General features: G+C 36.5%; 3 protein-coding genes across 6 annotated transcripts; 2 read left to right on the top strand and 1 right to left on the bottom strand.

Annotated features, from left to right (window-relative positions):
* Window positions 1–3,172: 3,172 nt before the first annotated feature.
* Window positions 3,173–5,583, top strand: LOC137723145 (copper ion binding protein). Its single transcript, XM_068462316.2, has 3 exons — window positions 3,173–3,293; window positions 4,169–4,988; window positions 5,288–5,583. The coding sequence occupies exon 2, from the start codon at window positions 4,245–4,247 to the stop codon at window positions 4,980–4,982; it is 738 nt and encodes a 245-aa protein (XP_068318417.1). The 5' UTR covers window positions 3,173–3,293; window positions 4,169–4,244; the 3' UTR covers window positions 4,983–4,988; window positions 5,288–5,583.
* A 1,065-nt stretch (window positions 5,584–6,648) lies between these two features.
* On the top strand, window positions 6,649–8,649 carry LOC137722200 (protein IQ-DOMAIN 19-like). The gene is made up of 4 exons (XM_088692027.1): window positions 6,649–6,981; window positions 7,340–7,570; window positions 7,805–8,392; window positions 8,490–8,649. Exons 1-4 carry the CDS (start codon window positions 6,649–6,651, stop codon window positions 8,508–8,510), a joined length of 1,173 nt encoding a protein of 390 aa, XP_088548153.1. The 3' UTR covers window positions 8,511–8,649.
* Window positions 8,650–8,839: 190 nt separating this feature from the next.
* Window positions 8,840–14,176, bottom strand: LOC137722948 (serine/threonine-protein kinase Nek3). 4 transcript variants are annotated; one of them, XM_088693078.1, is made up of 16 exons: window positions 13,842–14,176; window positions 12,934–13,034; window positions 12,725–12,791; window positions 12,430–12,495; window positions 12,207–12,253; window positions 12,036–12,081; window positions 11,790–11,870; window positions 11,640–11,682; window positions 11,511–11,560; window positions 11,344–11,425; window positions 11,205–11,254; window positions 10,944–11,017; window positions 10,630–10,681; window positions 10,133–10,361; window positions 9,906–10,060; window positions 8,840–9,733 (listed from the first exon to the last, which is right to left on the bottom strand). In XM_088693078.1, the coding sequence occupies exons 2-16, from the start codon at window positions 13,017–13,019 to the stop codon at window positions 9,041–9,043; spliced, it is 1,821 nt and encodes a 606-aa protein (XP_088549204.1). In that variant the 5' UTR covers window positions 13,020–13,034; window positions 13,842–14,176; the 3' UTR covers window positions 8,840–9,040. The 4 variants fall into 4 exon arrangements, with proteins under 4 accessions (XP_088549204.1, XP_068318183.2, XP_088549202.1 ...); XM_068462082.2 differs by having other exon boundaries at window positions 12,934–14,172; XM_088693076.1 differs by having other exon boundaries at window positions 9,906–10,361; window positions 13,842–14,172.
* Window positions 14,177–21,422: the final 7,246 nt, after the last annotated feature.

Here is a 21,422-nt window from a genome sequence, read left to right as displayed (position 1 = left end):
CATCGCACTGGGGAGTGGATCATGTAAGCCTTATATGTATATTCTTATCTCTACCTAACACGAGGCCTTTTGGGAGCTCACTGGCTTCGGGGTTCCATCGGAACTCCAAAATTAAGCGAGTAGCGCGCGAGGGCAATCCCATGATGGGTGACCTACTGAAAAATGAAACAAAACCTCTTTTTACGGTGGAGTCGAGCCCAGGATGTGGTGGAGGCCTGGACGGGGATGTGACAAAAATATAGAAACAAGACACAAATATAATTGTGCCTAAAACCATTTGTGCGATACTATTTTTATTGGGAAGTGTTATTGACACTCCAAAAATCTCATTTTACACTCATCACAAGTGTATTTTTAGCGAATTGTGGTTCGCACTTTTCCACATGGCCACTTATCGGGGTTAAGATGTATACTTATGGAGAAAAAAAAAACTTTAAAAAAATCTATCGCAGTGGAGTTTTCTGATTCATAAAGCTCATATCTGAAATAAAGCTTTGCTGTTGTTGTATTAGTTTTCTCATGCTTGAAAAATTTTGCACGCACAAAGGTTGAAAATGTGCATATTCTTCTTCTTCTTCTTTTTTTTTTCTTTTTTTTTTAATGTGAAATATAGAAACAAGACACAAATATAATTGTGCCTAAAACCATTTGTGCGATACTATTTTTATTGAGAAGTGTTATTGGCACACTAAAAATCTTATTTTACACTCCACACAAGTGTATTTTTCTTTCCTAATATAGAAAATTTGGAGTGTAGAATGAGATTTTTGGAATGCCAATAACAATTCCCTTTTTATTTGACTAAGTTAAAGAGCATGACATGGTGTAATACGAATACAATCAGCTTGCGTCGTGAGATGTTAGGTCAAGTTAATATCCTCGAATTAAATTAATATTTGGGGTGGTTGAACATGAAATAGCTAAATTCATATCATTGAGTTTTTACAGAACCATTGTCAATATTAAATCTTTTCGAAAAATATAGTTTAATGAAGTTAAGTTACATGCAGTCATGCATGATCCTCGCGTCACTTGGAGATATATTATTTTGTCTAACATGGTTGGCTTAATCCTAAGAATATAGAAGAGAACAACAAATGGATGACGAAATTGTAAGTCAAACTCTCATAAATTATAGGCCCGAGTCCAACTTCCAATTGCTTTGATTTGAATTATTCGGCGGATGTTTTACATATTATATTATAAACCAAACCACATCACTAGTAAAGTTTACGTTTCTGAATTCAATAAGCATGGGATTATGCTAATTAATTGAATTGACACTTGTTCTTATCAACTAGAGAGGTTCTTTTGGGTAGTTGGTGATGTATGAATATAGAAAACGATAAATCTGGTTATTAATCTCTTTCCAACAGGCGATAGCTAGTTTGCTAGTTCATTAATTTCCAATTAATTAATTTAGACCAACTTAATGCGTTCCATTTGGCAAGGGCTTTTGTTAAAAGGATTTATTAGAAGCACGGTGAAATTTTTAGTAAAAATCTAATTGATATTGAAAAAACAGTTGGAAGTGCTTTTTTAAGGCTATAGGTATAGTTAGAGGAAAACAATGAAAGACGATGAAATCGAAAGTTAAATTAACAAGCGGAACTGGACGGTGAAGCGAGGAGACTCAAAACGACATCGTTGTGAATAAGTAATTTTCCAACATCCCTGTTGTCATATCTCATTTGCCCCAATAAAAAATCGTCTTGAAAATCTTCATCTCTCTTTTAAGTAAAAAGAATTCAAACTCAAAATTTATAGTACAAAATATATACTTTTAATCACTTAAACTACAAGTTTATTGTCTCTCTTTCAACTATGAACTATGTACCACATTTGAATAACTATTTATTTTTATTTGGCGTGGGTGAAGAGCTAATAGCCACGTTAATTATTAATATCCTTTGAGTTCTTAAAACCATAATATATAGTTAGTTAAAAAATAGTTTAATGATGCCTGGCCTAAATCCTAAATCTTCTGCACCAAAAATTCTCTGTGGTCTCTCTACAACTTATCTCATTTGTTGACATCTGATCATTCATTTAAATCTTACTTAATAGAGTACAGAAAGGTCACAAAAAATTTTGAGCGTAGAAGATTTGAACTCGCATGATCCTACATCAGATGTAAAAATATTATTTTGTCGAAGAATATACAGGTACTTGTTTCCTGTGAGAAGAGGAAAGTTGATGAAATAAAGTCAAGCACTCATAAATTATAGACCAAACCACATAATTAAATTGCTCATTATTAAAGTTCATGTTTTTTTTAATTCACTAAGCATGCTTATGCTAATTGATTAACGGACAACTGTTCTGAATAAGCGGAGAGATTCTTATTTGTAACTGATATATATCCATTTATATCTATTTTTTATATCTTAACGAAAGATATTGATATGAAAAATCGTTTTATTAGAGATGTAACTGGTCATAGGCGAATTGAAAGCTAAGCAGTGGTAATTTTTGAGATACTAATATATATATATATATATATATATATATCCATTCATATTTATTCACATTTATTTGATGATCATAGGCGAATTGAAAGCTAAGTAGTGGTAATTCTAATGGGACAAGACATGTAAATATAAAGTAATATTATCCAGTTATATGCAAGATCTCTTCAACTTGTGGCAACTAATTTCCAATTTGGATCAAATTAATGTGTTTCGTTTGGAAGCATTTTTGTTTATAAGAGTTTTTTTTTTTTTTTTTTTTGTTAAAAGTCGTTTAATTACATTTTTTTTTTTAAGACGAACAAGATCTTTTTAAGCTTTATTTCCAAACGTATTCTTAAGTAATTTTTTTTTAAACAAACAATATTATTCAGGATGGACTGAGTCTCACAATGGAATATTAATAATATGATTCAAATTCGCTCTTTACAAGAATCGTACTTAAAACATGTCACTTACAAGTGAAGAAAAATATCACTAAATCGTAATACTAAGTGTTTTAAGTTGGTAAAAACCGCTTTTAGCAATTTTAGAAGTACTTGCAAATATACCTATTAATTAACGGATTAAACCTTGAGAAACAAAAGCTTAGTTTTCTAGTTTTGTGCTCCACCTACTTTTGGGCCCATATGTGAGGCCTATTTGGAGAAGATCATCCTACCTAAGCAGGCCAAGCCGAATTGAACCCACCCATACTCTAACCCGTAAGCCCAACACCCGTTTATCATTTCTCATCATTCGCTTAAACCTTCGAACCCTTTTCTTCTCTCTCCTCCTCTCACTCCTCAGTCCGGCGCAACACGGCTGATTCAATCGAGCAACCAGGTACGTCCTCTCTCTCTCTCTCTCTCCCCCCTTTTCTTCGTATATTTGATTTTAATATGTAGTTTGAATGGATCAAAGGTTTTGTTCTGATGGTGGAAAAGATCAATTTTTTTGGTTTTTTTGAAGATTTATTTCCTGTAATTTTAGTTACAGATTGTTTTAGTTTCATTGAATTTCTGGGTTGCTGTTTTAACTTTTTCTGGGTTTATTGAATGTGTAATTCTGTATGCTTTTTACAAAGAAAGATTGGGGTTTTTTGTTGTTGTTCTCCCTTTTGAAGATGCAATTTTAGCCTGTGATTATTAATTAGGTTTTAAAAATTGGGAATTAGAAGCAAAAAAACAAAGTGTGAATCTTTGGATAGTTTTTTTTTTTTTTTTTAAGTTTTGGAGGAATTTCAGCTTGTAGATGTTTCCCTAGTTCGAGTTCTGCTTAAATTTGATCCCGAATATTTGTATTTGGCTGTTGAAGTTGTAAAGTTTGAGCACAATACTGTCAAATTTTAGTCTTTAGAAACAAGAAATGGGTTTTGTAAAACTTGTAAAACTAATTGCTTTGTGTTTTGTAACAAACGCAAATTTTTGGAATGTTACGTTATGGGGCTATCCATTGAAAGTTTGAATCCGAAGTAAGATCTTTCTGTATCTTATGAGTTGGAGTATACTAGTGTTGTATTCGGGGCAAAATAATGTTCAAGTGAAAGCTTAGTTTCTTCTTTCGATTTGGGAATTGAACTTAGTTGAGTTGAGTAATGATGGTACTTCTTGTTTGTGTGTACTGCTGATTTTTCATTTGGGCGGTTGGATGAGGTGAAATGTGTGAATAATGTTCTTTCGCCCTTTGATAATCTGCATCTGTTTCTTTGTTTACCATAGTGACAGGCAATTTAAGTTAATTGTAGAAGCAAGACTTCCACTGTATCCTGCTGAGGAGCTTAGTGGGTTTCAGAAAATGATACGAATCTTAAAGATTAAACCTGTGACGTCTTTCATTGAGTCTTCTTCAGGCCATAACTTCCTTCAGAGATGCTCTGTAAGTGGGACGGCAAAGGGTAAATCAAAGACAAAAGCTGCGGGACCACTGAAGCGGTCAAAGATAACTGTGAAAAGGGGTTCTGCAGCTCCTGCTGCTAAAGGTGGAGGAGGTCACATAAGTCCAGCGGAAAAGTTATATGATTCGTGCTTAAATGCCCCGACGCCGGTTAGGTGGTTACCACCAGTACAAAGAAAACGTGAAATAAAGCGAGAGAAGATGGGACTGATTAGCAAAGAGCGACAGCGTGAGATTGAGATGCTGAAGAAAGATAAGGGAAAATTGGGAATCCCAGAAAAACCAACAATTATTGGAACACCTGGTTTGGATTTGATATCACTAGGTTTGGTTGATGTGGAGAAGATACCAAAATATAACCTGACTGTTGAAGACGGTAGAAAGCTTGCAAAGGAGTATAGCAGGGTCTTGATGAGGCGTCACCGTGCAAGGCAGGCAGCAGAGTCCACACTGTTGCGGTTGAAGAAGGAGGCGATTGAGGCATTGCCTGAACATTTGAAAGCAGCAGCATTGGTTCCAGATCTTACCCCGTTCCCAGTAAACCGGTTCATGGCAACTCTGACTCCTCCAATTGAAGGTTATATTGAGAAGGTTAAGGAAGCTGCAAGAAAGAGCAGTGCGAAGGAGAAGCTCAGATAACTGGAGGTTGATTTTTTTTTACTTTTGGCTCCTAATGGTTTACTTCCCTGCTAAATTTTTTTCCTCTCACTTCTTGGATGATAACTTCTTTTCGGAGATTTGATTGATAAGTTGCGAATCTAGCTTTGAAATAGTTTACCTCTCACGTGCACCAAAACAATCTGCATTTTTTAAATAAGCTTGAGACTTAGCCTGTAGAAAGAAAAGCCATGCGGCATTCACTAGGCTCCGTGCCTCTGCTTGCTTAGTTTTGCCAGTTTTCCTTCTTTTATCGCGTTTGATATGATTTCATGTTTCTTATGCAGATGGCGTTATGCTTGCGAGGTAGGAGATCGTTTGTTATCAGACAACCAGCACTTACTGAAGTCGGAAGAGAGCTAGTATTTGAATTCACGAAGTCAGCGTGTTGGTGAGGAAGCGATGAAATAGTATTGCGGAATTAGTTCTAGTGCTTCGGTTTTGGTTATTAGCAATAATCTGTTTGAATGCTTTCGGAAATTCAATGTCGGATAAGTCTAGTATTTTGACCTAAATTGTTGAGTTTTACATATTTGCATGGTTTCATGATCTATATTGAACGCATTAGAAACTTTCTGTGCAAGTTCCAAGTCTTTTAAGATTGTGTAAGGTGTTATGTTAGCAATGCTGCAATGGCCGGTTCGGCCAGCAATCAACGACGGCCCTGATGGCGATGACAGCCTGATGGGATTTAGGACTCGTTGAGATTGCTTTTGTAAGAAGCACTTGTCCCCATAAGCACTTATGCTCGTTTTTTTTTTTTTTTTTAAATCATGGTGTTTCTTGCAGAAGAACTTGGAAGTGCTCCTTGAAGAAGTATTTGATATGTGCTTCTTTAGAAAGTGCTTCTATAACCCTAAGATACTTCTGACTTTTAAACTGTCAAACGAGTTATAAGTGTTTTTGGTTGTCAAACAAATCTCAGAACGGGCCCTTAGAAGATCTGAAAAATCATGAACTAATAAAGGACCCGTGAAATATTGAAGTGAAATGGTATCACACACCATTTTTTTCCTCTTACATACATGTCCCTCCTATCTTGTTTATTTTTAGTTGTTGGATTGAATAAATCAAATGAAAACAACAGACACGATTAAACATAGATGTGAGGGAGAGAAAAGCCGTGTAGTTATCATTTTCTTGAGTTCCAAATTTTGAAGTTTATAAAAATGTGATTGGTTAGAGGAAATAAGGGATTAATAAGTCCATTGATGCCTTGACTTGATGCAGCCTCCTCCAAAAAAACCAAATTCTAAGCAGTTGACATTTTTATTACTTTAACAAGGGAGGAAATTAAGAATCTTTGCCTATCCATATGAGGGTGGCAAATGGCTTTCTCAGAGAAGCCTCTGCTGGCCAAAGTGATTAAATATTCAGCAAAAAGATGACCATTCCGGAAAAGCACTTTGAGAAAAAGCCATGCTGACTGTTGACGGTTGTTTTTAATATACCAACCATCCACACAGTCAACTAATCTTAATCATATTTTATTTACACAAGTAAGATCATCATACATACATACATACATACATACATATATATATATATGTATGTATATGTATATGTATATGTACATAAATACTCCTACGTATAAAGTGTAACACTACATTTTTCCTGTGGTGTTATAAACGTTTAGTGACAGTTGAAGATGGGGAAGGCAAGCAGATGGATCATAAATTTCTTGGTTGGAAAGCAAGAAAAAAAGATTAACGATGCTCCGAAAACTAAGGTTTCGAATGAGTCTTCATCTACCACTTCTGCCAGGCCGTCGGTGAACTGGCCAGGGACGCCGAAAGTGAAGAGAAGGTGGAGCTTTGGAAAGTTGGCAGGCAAAGAGGCTTCCCACAGGGTTACAAGATCTGTTGATTCAATTGACATCTCTAAGTTGTCACTGAAAGTTCGGAAGAATCATGCCGTGGCACCAAGAGATGTCGAAAATGCCGCTGCCACAAGGATTCAAGCTGCCTTCCGTTCGCATCTGGTACAAATTTCCATCCAAAACTCTATGACATGTTCACGAATCCTTCAACGATTATTTTCAGTATCATTCATAATCCGATTCTAGACATCTTGAATGGGAGTTCCAATTTTGACTCCTCGTGAATTCAATTCTTCCGCATGCAATAACATATTAGTAAACATGTTATAAGAAGTTGAACATCAGAGAGTACGCTAACAAACATACGAACAAACTATGGAAAATATTATTGACTCGAAAGCCTAAACCCACAAGAAAACCAAACAACAAAACAAACCTAAACTACTAATATTTTCCAACATAAGATTCTTAACTCGAAATCTATTTATCTTGGTAGTCATATTGCTTATGTTGTTTTCAGGCAAGGAAGGCTTTACATGCCTTGAAGGGTTTGGTGAAGTTGCAAGCACTCATAAGAGGTCACATTGTGAGGAAACAAACAACTGCTACGATAATGCAGATGCAGGCATTGATGGCGATCCAGGTTAGAGCGCGGTTTAAGCGAATTCAGATGGTGGAAGAAGCACAGATAGCTAATAAAAAGCAGCTGATCATTCGAAGAGGCCACCCTCAGTACAGTGGAGTTCATAGGGTAAGTCTCCTCATTCAATCCGAAATGTTTCCTATTCACTAGTTTTTGTTTTGATTTATCTTAGCTTACGAAACCCGAGTGAATATTGCATCAGAAACCCAATTCAGCCTGATACAAACACTCGGGTTTCGAAATCTGAGCTCCTCAAGAAAGCATTTTCTGATAACAACCAAACATGAAGTGATCGTGGTTCAAAAAATGTACCATGCTTACAATGTGGTCTTGTTTATGCAGAAGTCAATAGTTTTGAACACGAATGATGTTCAACGAGTTGCGAAAAGCACGAGTGGACACCTTAATCATTCACAAGCTGTAGGGAGGTTTGAGCATGGCTATTCAACAGTCTATTCTGATCGTCATTCCATCTCAAACCGGCATCACTACGAGGAATCCTCTTTTGCAACAGTAAATAGTCCCCGGAATTATCCTGCTGCATCCAAACCAAAACCAAGAAGACACTCTTTCGCTCATCAACCCCAAGATGACACAGACTATGAGGACTTCGCATTCAAGCCAAATTACATGACCAACACGAAATCTTCCAAGGCGAAAGCTAGGTCACAGAGTGAACCAAAGCAGAGGCCTGAAGGAAGCTTGCAGAATAGAAGCAAGCAAACGGAAGTCGATGCAACACTAGTTGCGATGGAGGATCAAGTGCTGAAACGTTCATCTACGCAGTTCAAACCCAACGGTCAGAAAAGCCATGATCCCTGGTTTGTTAAGCTCTACAGATCAAGAAGATTGTCCGAGGACAACAAGCATGCTTCCGTTAGCTCGAGTACTGTCCATTCTTACTATCAAGAATCTCTTGCTGCATATGAGGTAAGACTTTATCCTAATGGCCTGAGCTCTGCAGGTTTTTATTGTCGATTTCTGCATTTTTCGTATTTGTCTAATTTGTTGAATATTTGATTTGCAGCCTCATGTGAATTTGTACTAACAGAAGGGGATGCTGAAGAGCTCTTCCAGACTGATATAGAGCATGCAGAGTCCTACACATCAATGTATATCAAAATGTAAACGTTTTAAGTGGCTCAAGTTCACCCGTTAAAATATGATGGATTCTTCAGCGCACATTGATGTACTCTAGAATTTTCGTAGCATGCATTTGCACTACTCAAAAGAACTTTCTTATGAAAGATACTAATAACTAATTGTACTTGTTCATGAAGTTCAGTGTCATTTGAGGACAATAATTGTATCAAATACCATCATTTGAAAAATTTCGAACCATTTCTTGAGAGAGAGAGAGAGAGAGAGAGAGAGAGAGAGAGAGAATATTAATGATTAATCCATTACAATTTGCAAACTAAGTTGAATTCATGGTGATAACCAATTCCTCTTCTGAGATCATAACCTGCAAAATAAGGATCTACCTAGGAGCCTAATTCCTCTTGAGAAGAATGATAATCGGAAACTCGTAACTACAAAAATCATTCGAGTTGGAAATATAATACATGTTGCTAACGCTCATTGGAATTGATCATCCTGGTTGACAGTATTTTGCTTGATGCTCTTAGTCAACCAAATAGCAGTTTCCCTAGGAGAGACCTTCCCTGGCCCAAAAGGCTTCAGCAACACCCCAAGCTCATCATATCGTTCGTTCTGAAGCAATCTTGCACTGAATTCGAGTAGCCCTTCTAAAGCTTCAGCCCTTTGCTGGAATGATGAAGTGTCAAACTGCCGGCGGCGTGTGTTTGATGAGGTCTGGCTCGATGCTCCAGCAGTTGCATTTTGATCCGAAAAGCCATCACTTTGATTGTCTGGTGCAGCTTTGAACATGCCAGGTTCTATTCCCTGCCATGCACCGGTGAAACTAAGTTTGCGAGAGGCTCTGTCGTTTGTCTGAACTGTGCATTTGTCTTTCATCATTGAACGGTCACCGTAGTGTGGGGAACCAGACGAGCCTTGCACAGAGGGTGATGAGGTTCTATGGATACGCAGAAACTGTTCTTCGTATAATTGTTCTTCATATGAGGCTAATGGAAATTCAGCTATCCTGTCAATTCGAGGGGAATTGACAGAAACATCGGGAGATTTAATACAGTGAAGAACACCAACATTGGGCCAGAAAGGGGACTGTTGAGTTGCAGCTCTTGCTAATGGCAATGATGCTCTGCGAGTTGTACTCACTGTCTTCAGCGGAGTGCGTGAAACAGGAAGCTGGAAAGATGAATTTTATAAACTCAAACTATTAGACTAGCAAAAAACTAGCCGTCTAGAAACTAAAATATTTTGCCAAAGTATAGCTAGTGCTTTTATGCAGCTAAAGTTTGTTTGAGATAAACTTGTACTTTTTGTTTGAGAGAGAGCGAGAGAGAGAGAAATATCTTACCGATGCACGATTCTTTGGCTCCATAAATCTCTTGGGAGTGGCAGTAGCTTTTCCTTGAGTAACTCGACTGTTGACGATATTTGAAGTTTTGGAAGCAACTGGTTGCTTGCGTATGGCTGCTTTTCTATAGGTGCCAGTGCCACCAACAGAATCTCCTGCCAATTCTCGATTCAGATAATTTGGCCTGCCATGCATTTCTTGGGTAGAGCTTAAGGAATCTTGCTCACCTCCAGATATGCTAGGATTTAAAGTCCTATCATTGCTGTATGTATGCCGCTTCTCCTGGTAATGGGGAGTGGAGAAAGGAACATCTTCTGGCTCTGAAAATTTTGTTTTCTTCAAGTAACCGGTGTCAGGCCAGTTGACCGCTAAAGTTCCATGTCTGGGGTTACTGAGTTTGAGATGAACCTTGTGAACATGAGGCTGAAGGACTGGGTGAGCAAGCAGCTCGGCAGCCTGTCACAATAGAAACACTTCAAATGAGATGAAAATTTCAAAAGATGTGAATTGTCACAATTCCGAGGAAATCTGATTCTGCAGGAATCGGACTAACCCGAAAGATATGCTTTTTATATAGATTGTATGAAACCAGTCATACCAGGCAACACTGAATTGATAATATGTATTCAAAATGTTCTACAATGCTTTCGAATTCATAAGCGGAAATTACAAAATGATTTTCAATCAAATAAACCACACTGCAGCAGAGGAGAAGTATACGTACACTAGGCCTGAGTTCTGGGTTTTTCCGAAGCATGCTTTTAATAAGTGTTCGGCTGAAAATAGAAATACGGAAAGTGATTAGATGAGTAATATTCACTTATGAGAGGCAACTTAAACACATCCGCCTAGAAACACGAGGTAAAAGAAATTCGGGCTATTAAAGCATCCGTTAGTTTTGTCACTTGATCTTATCCTTGCACAATTCAAAATGTTGCACAAATTTGTAATGATCTTATGCAGTAAGGAAGGCAGCTAAACGTGCAATGGACATTGAATAGCCACCAAAGCCAAACGAAAAACCAGATAAGGACTCACAATGCACCAGTGTACTTTGTGGGAAGGGGAGCCACTATGGACCTGTTAATTTTGTTAATCAGTGCTTGTATATCCTGTTTAAGAAACAGAAAAGAAATACGTAAGGCAAAAAATAGCTTGCGAGAGAAAAAGGAAACAATTTATAAATGCAGAGGAATATAAAACATTTTCTTTAAAAGGAAACTGATTAAGGAAACACACACAAAGGAGGTAAAGCAATGCATCTCTAGATATCTGAAATATGAGAAATACAAAACTTACAAACGCTTTAAAGGCGGCCCTATGAGAAGCCATTTCATAGATGCAGCATCCTGGATCAGATATGTTCAGTACAATACATATTGCAGCCAAAGAAGAACAATAATCGATGACAAAAAATTCACACATATTCAGTGCTTACCTAAGGACCAAATATCTGATTTTGAACCATAAGGTATATCAGCAAGAAGCTCAGGACACATATAGCTAGGAGTTCCGACAACCTTAATCAAGAGATAATGATTCTTAATATAGATAGCTTCAAGATGCTGTGAATATGAACTTCAGAAAAGGACCACAGTTACTTACAGAAGAGGCAAGATCATCTGAAGTCAACTTTTTGGCAAGTCCAAAGTCACCTGCTCCAACGTTTATCAATTGTTCAGAAAAATTACACTCCGCTTATGGAGAACTGTAAAAGATAATAGGATCACTTACCAAGGCGTATGTCTTGATCCTTTGTCAAGAATATATTAGAACACTGTAACAACCATGGACCACTATTAGTACAAATTAGCTTCAGGGAATTTGAAAGAAGATAGCAACACCCATCTTTCCAGAGTGCACAGGATGAAAAATGTCAGTAACCTTGACATCGCGATGAAGAATATGATTCCTGTGCAAGTAGTCGAGCGCCATCAGAAGCTGGACAAGCCACTTACAGAGCTTCTGAAAAAAGTTGATTTCCATATTAGATGATAGGAGGCGAACTTATCGTTACGTAATGCATAAAAGTGACTATGTGACAGGAATGTGTTTTTAAGAAGAAAAAAAAGAACAATTTTGCAGGAGGAGAAAACAAAGAGAAAAACAAGAATTGAAGTAACTTCAAACCTCTTCAGGGAAGAGTAGACCATTGGCCTTTTTTATAGCTTCTGCCCTGAATCACACAGAAACACAGAATGAGTGACTGGCAAATGATATGCAAGCCTTCAAGTCAAAGCAAATGAATATACACATTACACATATATAAATATAAGAATTTTAGCATGATACAAAACTTACATGTCTCCGCCTGCACAATAACCTATAATAATGCACACATAGCAACCCTGAAAACAAGGGGTATGAACCAAGTTTAGGCCATATCAACTAGCTAGGCTACCATAACTCCAATGTATCCAACCGGGAATTAATAAACAAATGCAGCAATATTTCGCATACAGAAGAAAAGGAAAAGTGCACCACCGAGCACAAATACACTAGATACAGTTGTGGTCAAATGTACCTTTTCCACCCAAGAATCTTTGTACTCCACAATAAATGGATTTTTGAATTTGGAAATGAGCTCCATCTACACAAACGAGGAAAGTTGTCAATCTGGAGGTATCCAATATACATAATAAAGCCTGCAGCAAACTCCATTTTTTTCTTTCCATAAAGTCGTCTAGAAAATGAATGAGATTTATTGTATATGGAAGATTATCAATTGAAGCCCGAAAAGAAATGGAAGATTAGCTGCACACACAAGTAATGTGTTTAGTTTAGTTCCTTGAGACAAAATATTAACAAAGAATACTAACCTCCTGGTGTGCAGATCTCCGTGATCTCTCAGTCTGGCGGGCAAGGCGAATCTTTTTCAACACGTACCTTAATATATCAAAGAAGCAAAATTAACTCTGCCCCAAAATTCGCATCACCATACAATAAGTGACAGTGGACCAGCTCATGTTCCCATGAAAGTAAAAATGGATAGAGGTAAAGAAAAAGGAAAAGTAAAATCCAGTCTTACTTCTTCTTTTCATGCTTATGCCTGACAAGAAGCGCGGAACCAAAAGCCCCCTTCCCAATTTGCTCAAGAACTTCATATTGCTCCATGTTTTAGACTAAAAACTTTTCACCGAATGAAGAACAAAATGGTTTTAATCTCATATACATTCACAATAGCGAAACCAATTCCTTTTTATTCTTGGAATGTACTTTCACACGAATCAAACGTAGCATTTCGGCAGCAAGGGAAAGCTCCACCATATGTGAAGTTTGTCAAGATTTGCATAGCTCGGAAAATTGCAGTTCTATTTTTCTTGAGAAACAAACAAAGTAAACGCAATAGAAAAACAATACCTTATTTTTCACTCAAGAAAATTGATAAGCCCTTGAAAGCAAAATGTGGTCAGCAATAGTTACCCTTTCAACTACTTTCAGTACAAAATTCAAGTCGACAACCCGAATTCTGCTTTCTTTTTAGATGAATGCCCGGTTCTTTAATGTTGAAAATCAAATGCGGTAAAAAGCAGCTGAAATTACATAAACATTTTACCAAAAAGAAGAAAAAATTTGAACTTTGTGTCCAAATTATCAAATTAGCTCAGCCAAATGGTGAATTAATGCTCAAAACCAGATCCCAACAGTAAGAAAAACCATGAATAGCATAATATAATTTCTCTAGCTTTCTCACATTTTCTCAGCAACCAAACAATGTAATATACACAGTAAAAACTAAGTTCAGAGAAAGGAAAAAAACCGAGTAAAAGTGATAAAAATTAAGCAAATTGCTTCACAGAAAATGGAAAATGCAACTCAAAACTAAAAACCCAAGTCAAAATTTGCACTTTGATGTCAAAGAAAAAGAAAAGTCAGAGAATTTAGCTAGAGATAGAGAAGAGGAGAAAGAGAGAGAAAGGGAGAGATTTGGAGGACCTGAAAGTAGAGTGAGAGAGTTGGATCGAAGAGATCACAATGCAGGTGAGGGAGGAGACATTTCGGGTGGCGGCAGGGGAGTAAGAGATGAAAACGACGTCGTCACAGGACCAGTGGAGCAGGGAGCAGAAAAGGAAGAAGAAGAAGAAGAAGAAGTAGAAGCTGCAGAGGAAGTTGCAGTAGTTCTTTCCCCCATCCGCCCATTTGGGTTTTTACTCTCCAACTTCTCGACAGACAAACTGTCAACTTCTTGAGAGAGAGAGAGAGAGAGAGAGAGAGAGAGAGAGAGAGAGAGAGAGATTGATTGCATTGCATTGCTAAATTGCTGTCTAACCACTCATGTTTTTCTAGTAATATTTTATAATGTTAGCATAAAAATTAGCGTTAAATTATAAGGTGTCAAAGAGTCTATATAGAGTCCTACTTCAAAAGAATATCTTCTGACACGAGTATACATTTATTAACTATAACGTTTATTCTACATAACATTGTGTGTCATTGACAAAAAAATATCACAGTAATAATGCATTCATTTTGTACAAGTTGTTCTCTTGAAAAATCATACTTTGAGAGAATCTCTTCTGACATGAGTATATATTTATTTACTATAACTTTTATTCTACATAACATTGTGTGTCATTGACAAACAAATATCACAATAATAATGTATTCATTTTGTACAAGTTGTTCTCTTGAAAAAAAAAATTAGATTAAGTGTTAAACAAGAAAATTAATAGTAATTTTTTCACTGTAATTTGTTTGGTGTGTGAAAACGAGAGAAGTGATAGAAAGCAACTTTACACAGATAAATTTTTCAGTGTGTCGGCACGATTCGGTTTAAATTATACTCAAATGATTAAAGTTTTTCTTCAAAATATCTAATCACTTGTATTATGATAACTAGTGTTACAAGCTGTGCTCCAGACATATTAAAAATTTTATCCTCTATGTGGCACTAGGAGGAGGAGGAGACACTAACAAACAAAGGGGGTGGGGAGGAGAAGGCTTCCATACAGAAACCAGATAGGAGGGCTTGTGATGAGAGGGGAGGCTCGGAAGCTGGGAGGGAACTGGATCCTCTCCGAGGCAAAACCTCGGGATCCTGCTGAGCGATAAATACGGGCCGTTGAATTTCGATCCAACGGCTACAATTATTATAAATTTAAGAGGGACCCCCTTGTTTGTAGCCGTTTGATCGAAATTCAACGGTCCGTGTTTCTCGCTCAGCAGGATCCCGAGAGTTTACCTCAGTGAGGATCCAGGTCCAGCTGGGAGGATGAACATGGGCCCCTCATTTTGTCACACAGCTTTATTAAATATTTTAGACTTTGGAGTTTGGAGACTTTATTCTACTTTTTTTTCTTGGATTATTAAGAAATTATAAATAAATGTTGCGGATGTGAATCGAGTTAATTAGTCGAGATTGTTATTTTGACCTGTTGAGATGTGAGTTGGGATAGTCGTTCTCGGAAAAGGATCATCGTCGGATCATTTTTCTGAATATCTCGTGATCGTAACCGTTAATTGTATATTATGCAGTCAGATTTTGTTAGGTACTAGTTATATTTAATTTTAAATTTCAAATGATTTCTGACCGCACGATGAACGATAAAATGCCACGATCATGGGATCGCCGGGATCCCCAAAAAAGCATCTAACGAGGATCCCAATCCGTCTTTCTCATATGTTAGAGTAGTATACAATATCGTCTTGTTAAAAATAAATTTTACTAATATTCAAAGAATAATGTTCAACTCATTACTTCGAATAAGACATGTTTTATCACTCACACGTGCCTATATTACCGGGCAGTAAGATCGTTTAGCAGATTGCAAGCTACGACTTTGGCTAGCAACATGCTAAGAAAAGATTTAAACTGTTTCAAGGCAAGATTGTTAGAGCAGCATTTTGACTAAAACATTAATAAGGGAATCACAATTCAACGCATACAGAAATGTTAATCATTAGGATAATACTAGGTAGACAAAATTTGTAATCAAATGATGCGTCACTGATAAGAAATATCATCTTACATGTCAAGAAGATAGTCAAATATAAAGGTTTTACAATAAGTTTGTAATTAAGTTAGTAAAGAACATTCACTATTACTATCGAGTTCCGAATACCAATATCGAGCCCTTAAAGAATAGTATTAGGGAGAATAAATTTGTACACAAAATTTACAAACTCAATAATGTGTCACCAATAGAAACGAGCACATTTATCAATACTTATGTCATATCCAATCATCAACTTCCATATTATTTAGTTTACAAAATTTTATCTACAAATTTAGTCTCTTTAGCATTACCCGTCATCAAATATTGTTTGTATTGGAAAAGAGTAGAAATTTCTTATTAAATTATCACTTAGCAAATCAACTTATCCATAACCATTACCAATTATCCATACTCGATAAACAATTCAACTTATTTTTAGGCGTAGTTATGGCAATCACGAGCAAACTTTCATGTGAACCCACTTATTGCAAATTCCTTTCTGTTGGAAAATTTGCAAATTTCTTTCATGCAAACATCATACCATAACATAATCAGACAATATTTTCAAAAGAGCAACTTGTATGAAATGAATGCATTGTCATATGACATTTCGATCCATAATGTAAAAAAGAAAAAATTATACATAACATTCCATTACTAAACAAAAATGTAACAACGACTGTAAACTCGTTTCATGTCAATCATTTTCCTTTTTATTCGAAAAAATTATGCTAAAAGATAAAGTGAAGTTTTTTAGCTAAAACTCTTCAATTTGGTCCCTAATAATGAAAATTAATAAATGTAGTCTCTATCTTAGAACGTCGAAATAAATGTAGTCATTTCGTTAGGTTTCCTTCAATAACTTTGTTCATGTGCTGACGTGGCATATATGTACGGTGCAAGAAGGCCGACCAAGTGAAGCAGCGTGGGGCCCAAACCATCTCTCGTCGCCCATTCGATCCGCACCAACCAATCACGAATCATGGCATTCAGCGCCTCCTAATCCCCAAATGATTAAATACCCCTCAAAATGTCCAACCTCCGGTCGATGTGCGGCGAGCACGTTCATGAATTGACTTGTATAATAATTCCGGTAAATTTGGAGACCCAACATCGTCGGATTTGACCGACCTTGAGTTCTTTTGACTCATGTTCATCTATACACAATTACATATGCATCAACTTCTCTTTCAGTAGCTGATTTCGACATATGTGATGACAAGCTGATGTATGATTGCAGACGGATTTGCTACATTAAGACATCATCATGATATTTTTTGCGTATGGTTCACTTTCCTGGTGCTGTCATTTCCAGGTTTCCGAAATGAGAGAACGAGGAAAGGCGCGCCACAACTAATGTAACAGTCAGCTGAAAAATACTAGCTAGCTAGCAATTGCTTTCTCTGAAAGGAGCTCACTTCTTCAAGCTCCGCACAACCTATACAAGGTGCTAGCCGCTTGGTTTTTTTTTTGTTTTATTATTTTGAATCCTAGATTAAAGAAGGAGCTCCCAAATCAGCGTGGGGCCAAATCAGCAGCAGGAGAACCGTACTAATCTAACACCAGTTACTTTCTCAGGGCTTTGCAAGAGAAGAAAGAGAGTATGGGTCGATTTTCTAATGAAGCGAATGTCCCCCTTACTCTCTATTCTCTATTAAAGCTTTATAAAGCTTGGCGAGAAAGGATTGGTTATGGTTGGTTACGGTTTGATATGCACGGTCTAATGATATTCTTCTTCACCTGTAAATGAGAGGTTTTAAGTTTGATTCTTACCAAGGGCAAGTTTGAACCACATTATTGCTAGCCTCTCCCACCCCCTTAATGTAGATAATATTGCTTGTTCAAAAAAAAAAAAAAAAGGATTTTTGTTGTAATTTGTGCAATTTTGTGTTATAAAAAAAAATTTGAGAGGTATTATTTTGAGCTACTGAATGGGCACATTTACTTACATTGTATGAGTATTAGAACAAATGAGGGATGAGAATGAATGACTATGAGATAAACAACTCTCTCATTGTTAACAGGATACTCAGGGTTTAAAATATCTACGAAATTGTCGATATTCCTGTTGAGATATCCGAAAAATCAAGGATTGATATGGAAAGGGGGTGAAATGCAAAATTCACCCTATATCGGCAAGATATAGGAAAATAAGTGAATATCGACGATATTTACTGATTCACTAGAGAATTTTTGCCGGAATCTATTGCAGATTTCGAATTTTTTTGAGAAAATTTTCTCTAGTTTCAGCTAAATTCAAATGAGTTGATCAACCGATATTGATATCAATATATCCATTGATATTTGCATATCAATATTTTCACATATATCAACATTCTAAACATTGAGGCTACCTTCATTTTTAAGATATGACAAACCAAAAACATATGAGACCCACTCATTTTCATTCATTTGGTTAGTAGTAAACACATAAATAAAAATTATACTCATTCCTTCGAATTTCATTTCTTGTGAGTAAATATGTGAGCTACAAAAATCGAGCTTGAGTGCAACAGTCACGAAAAACCCTAGCCAACTCTCGTCTATCACCCGCACTTATCATACATCAAATGCTTTGGTTCTTGATGGTTGCCGGTTGGCACATCCTCATACAATTTTTAATAATAGTTACTCCTACACTGGTTATCTGCCTGCATTCTTTCGTTTTGCATTTAAAGATTTTAATAAAAAGCTGACGCGTTAGGTTGTTCATTTCATGCCTTACTGTTTATCTTTAGAGCTAAAACCCAAAAATATAGGTTCACAAAAAACAAAAACGCCCCAAAAAGTTGTAATTCTTGTTGCTACAAATTCATTTTTTGGCACAATTAAAATGGTCACGGTTTTTGCAGGTATATAGGATGCATAAATAGCAGTATTCATCCATACTTCCCCACCAAATTAAAAAAGAGGGAGGAAGCAATGCCTTTTCTCATGTAACGTAACCTCTTTTTATATATCCTGCAATGGTAGCTCGTGAAGGAAGCAATGCCTTTTCTCATGAACAATGTACACAGATCAACCCCTCTTAACTTTATTTTGTGACTCGTGATGTGCAACTGGCACCATTTTTACTGCATGAAACCTCCAAATTTTGAGGACCTTTCGGGTAGCCACGACGAGGGTTTTGTTGTCGAGTTGGAAGTTGCCCTGTATGCGGGGAAAAACTTGCATATATGCCACATCATCTATAAAGCAGTCTTCACGAAAGTATGAGACTCGATAGATTTTAGTCTCGCTCAACCTTATGTTAGTATTATTCGATATGAAAGTTATCCTAATTAGGCAGTCATACCGAAAACGAGCTACCATGTATATGAGCCTCTGCTGTGCAGTTGACCATTTAGCAATTTACGTTGACGTGCATCCATGTTGGGTGGCAGCAGTACTGGCGGAGAAAATGAATTTACAAACTACTGTTAATTGATATATAATATATAATTAATGAATTAGGACATTGAAGCAGTGACGACAGGGTGATTGGAATGCCATATTCATCTAGAAGTAACACAAAGGACCACATCACTTGGTATAAAGAAGTTGTGTCAACAGAAAGCGAGGCCATGACATATTGTTTTTGGTATAGAGACTACAGTCAGTCTGAGGATGCAAAGAAGTGTCCCATATCAGAAAGTTATTAAAGAAAAAATGGCTTATAAGGTGTTTGATCACAAGTCGCTCTCCCTTCCTCACTTTGCTAATTAGTTTTGAGATCGAAATCTCATACTCACATTGTTTCTGGTATTTGATCTAGTATTAAAACCTCAACTTTCTTCAGGGACAGTTCAAATTTCTTGTAGTCATTGAATAATCTAAATGCCATATGTGCAACATTAAACTCGGTATAATAATGTTTCTTTTCGATTTTAAAAAAGTTTTGGAATTCAAATCCCTTCCTCTGAAGAAAACAAGAGAACAAAACAATGCTTGTATCATGCAATGTGGCTGCAACGATGTTTTAGGCCCATTCCCATGCAAAAGGACTAGATGCCTTTAACAAGATGGTTTTGGTTTAACAAGATGATTTTGGACTTCAGCATTTCGACTGATCTCGTGCTGGCAAAGGCTTAGAGCTCGATCCATACTCCATGGATTTGTGATATACAATTGTTGTAAAAATGCCCAACCCCACAGAGACTCTTTTTTTTTTTTTTTTTTATTTGACGAAGAAAAATAATTTATGTACATTCTTTTTCATTCTCTTCTGTTTTATTTGAACGGAAATATAAATACAGAAAAAAACATAAATGTGCATAAAGAAAAAATGTGTGTGAAAATTATTCCCTTTAATGAATTCTAACTTTTACAGTCTACTACATAGAGCTAAAACCATCAAAGCGCAGAAGATGCGTAGTTACATTTTGTAAGACTTACTTTAAAAAGACTAAATGCACAACCTAACTTATGCATGACGTGTAGTTACATTTTATAAGACTTATTTTAAGAAGACTAATACGTAATCTAACTTGCGTTATTCAAATATATAACTTTTATGATACAAATACACCGTTTCCGTGTTATAAAAGTCCGATGAAAATGGTAGGTAACAATTTTGGTTTGGGTCAAACCTCCTTCAACATGTTTGTAGTTACCCTATGCTTAAAACTGTACAAAGTCAAACGTGGAGGAGGAGTGGGAACAGAGTTGATTTTGTTGACTTTTGATTTTGATTCTTTAAAGAATTGAATCTGAAGGCTTAATTAGCATCTGAGATTGTCAGCCGTTGGATGAGGTGGCCCCCTGACCATGTCAGCAGGTTACTGTTTCTTGCCCTAGGGGGTGAGGCTAGGATAGGGTGCGGACAAACCCATCACGTGTGATATTGATGTGCGGCAGAGGATCATTTGTCTGCGAATCCTCACCAAGGTGACGATGGGACCCTCTCCGACTCGGAGAGAGACATTTTATCAATAACAAGACACCAAACGACAACGTTTTAAGTCTTTTGCTCACAGACCAGTGACCACTGGCAGTACGGGCCCCTCTCTCTGGAGCATTCCGATAGGTCCCATTCCCAAGCAGAAAAATTATGTCATGCAGACATGCAGTTGTATTGTCGATTGAGTATTTTTGTAGTTCAAAACCAAAACCCAAGCCCCAAGCCCCAAATGAAAGAAAATAATGCCACCTTGTTTCATTTGCTAATTAGCCTAATTTATATATTATGGCAGGCACTTGTGTAGGTGAATCTAGTATGTTTCGGTGTATCGTATACTAGAGCATAATAGAATTTTTGTAAATTCACTGAAGTGTAGACTTAATGTTCAAAAACAATATAAAACGCAGGTTAAATGTTTGAGTTCCTTAATTAGTTGTAAGTTATATGTAAAAACATTATAAAAGCTCTCGTTATTTTTTTTATTTTTAAAAGAACTTTTCTTAGTTGGAATAAAAATAAAAGGACTTAAATTGATAATTAAAATTTCTCTAATTAAACCTAACAACTGACTATTATTTTAGAGTAATATCCAATTATTCCCAAATTATAATGAATATTTTAGATCTTTAAACTTTTTGATTAAGTAAATTGGAATAGCAGCTATCGACGAATGTGGCAAATACAAAATGACAGCAGACCTCA

The sequence above is a fragment of the Pyrus communis genome, chromosome 4, assembly GCF_041283825.1.
Source record: "Pyrus communis isolate YQ-2024b chromosome 4, ASM4128382v1, whole genome shotgun sequence".
In the NCBI taxonomy this organism is placed as follows: domain Eukaryota; kingdom Viridiplantae; phylum Streptophyta; class Magnoliopsida; order Rosales; family Rosaceae; genus Pyrus; species Pyrus communis.
The sequence above is the reverse complement of the archived record's forward strand: the minus strand, read 5'-3'. Positions and strand labels throughout refer to the sequence as shown.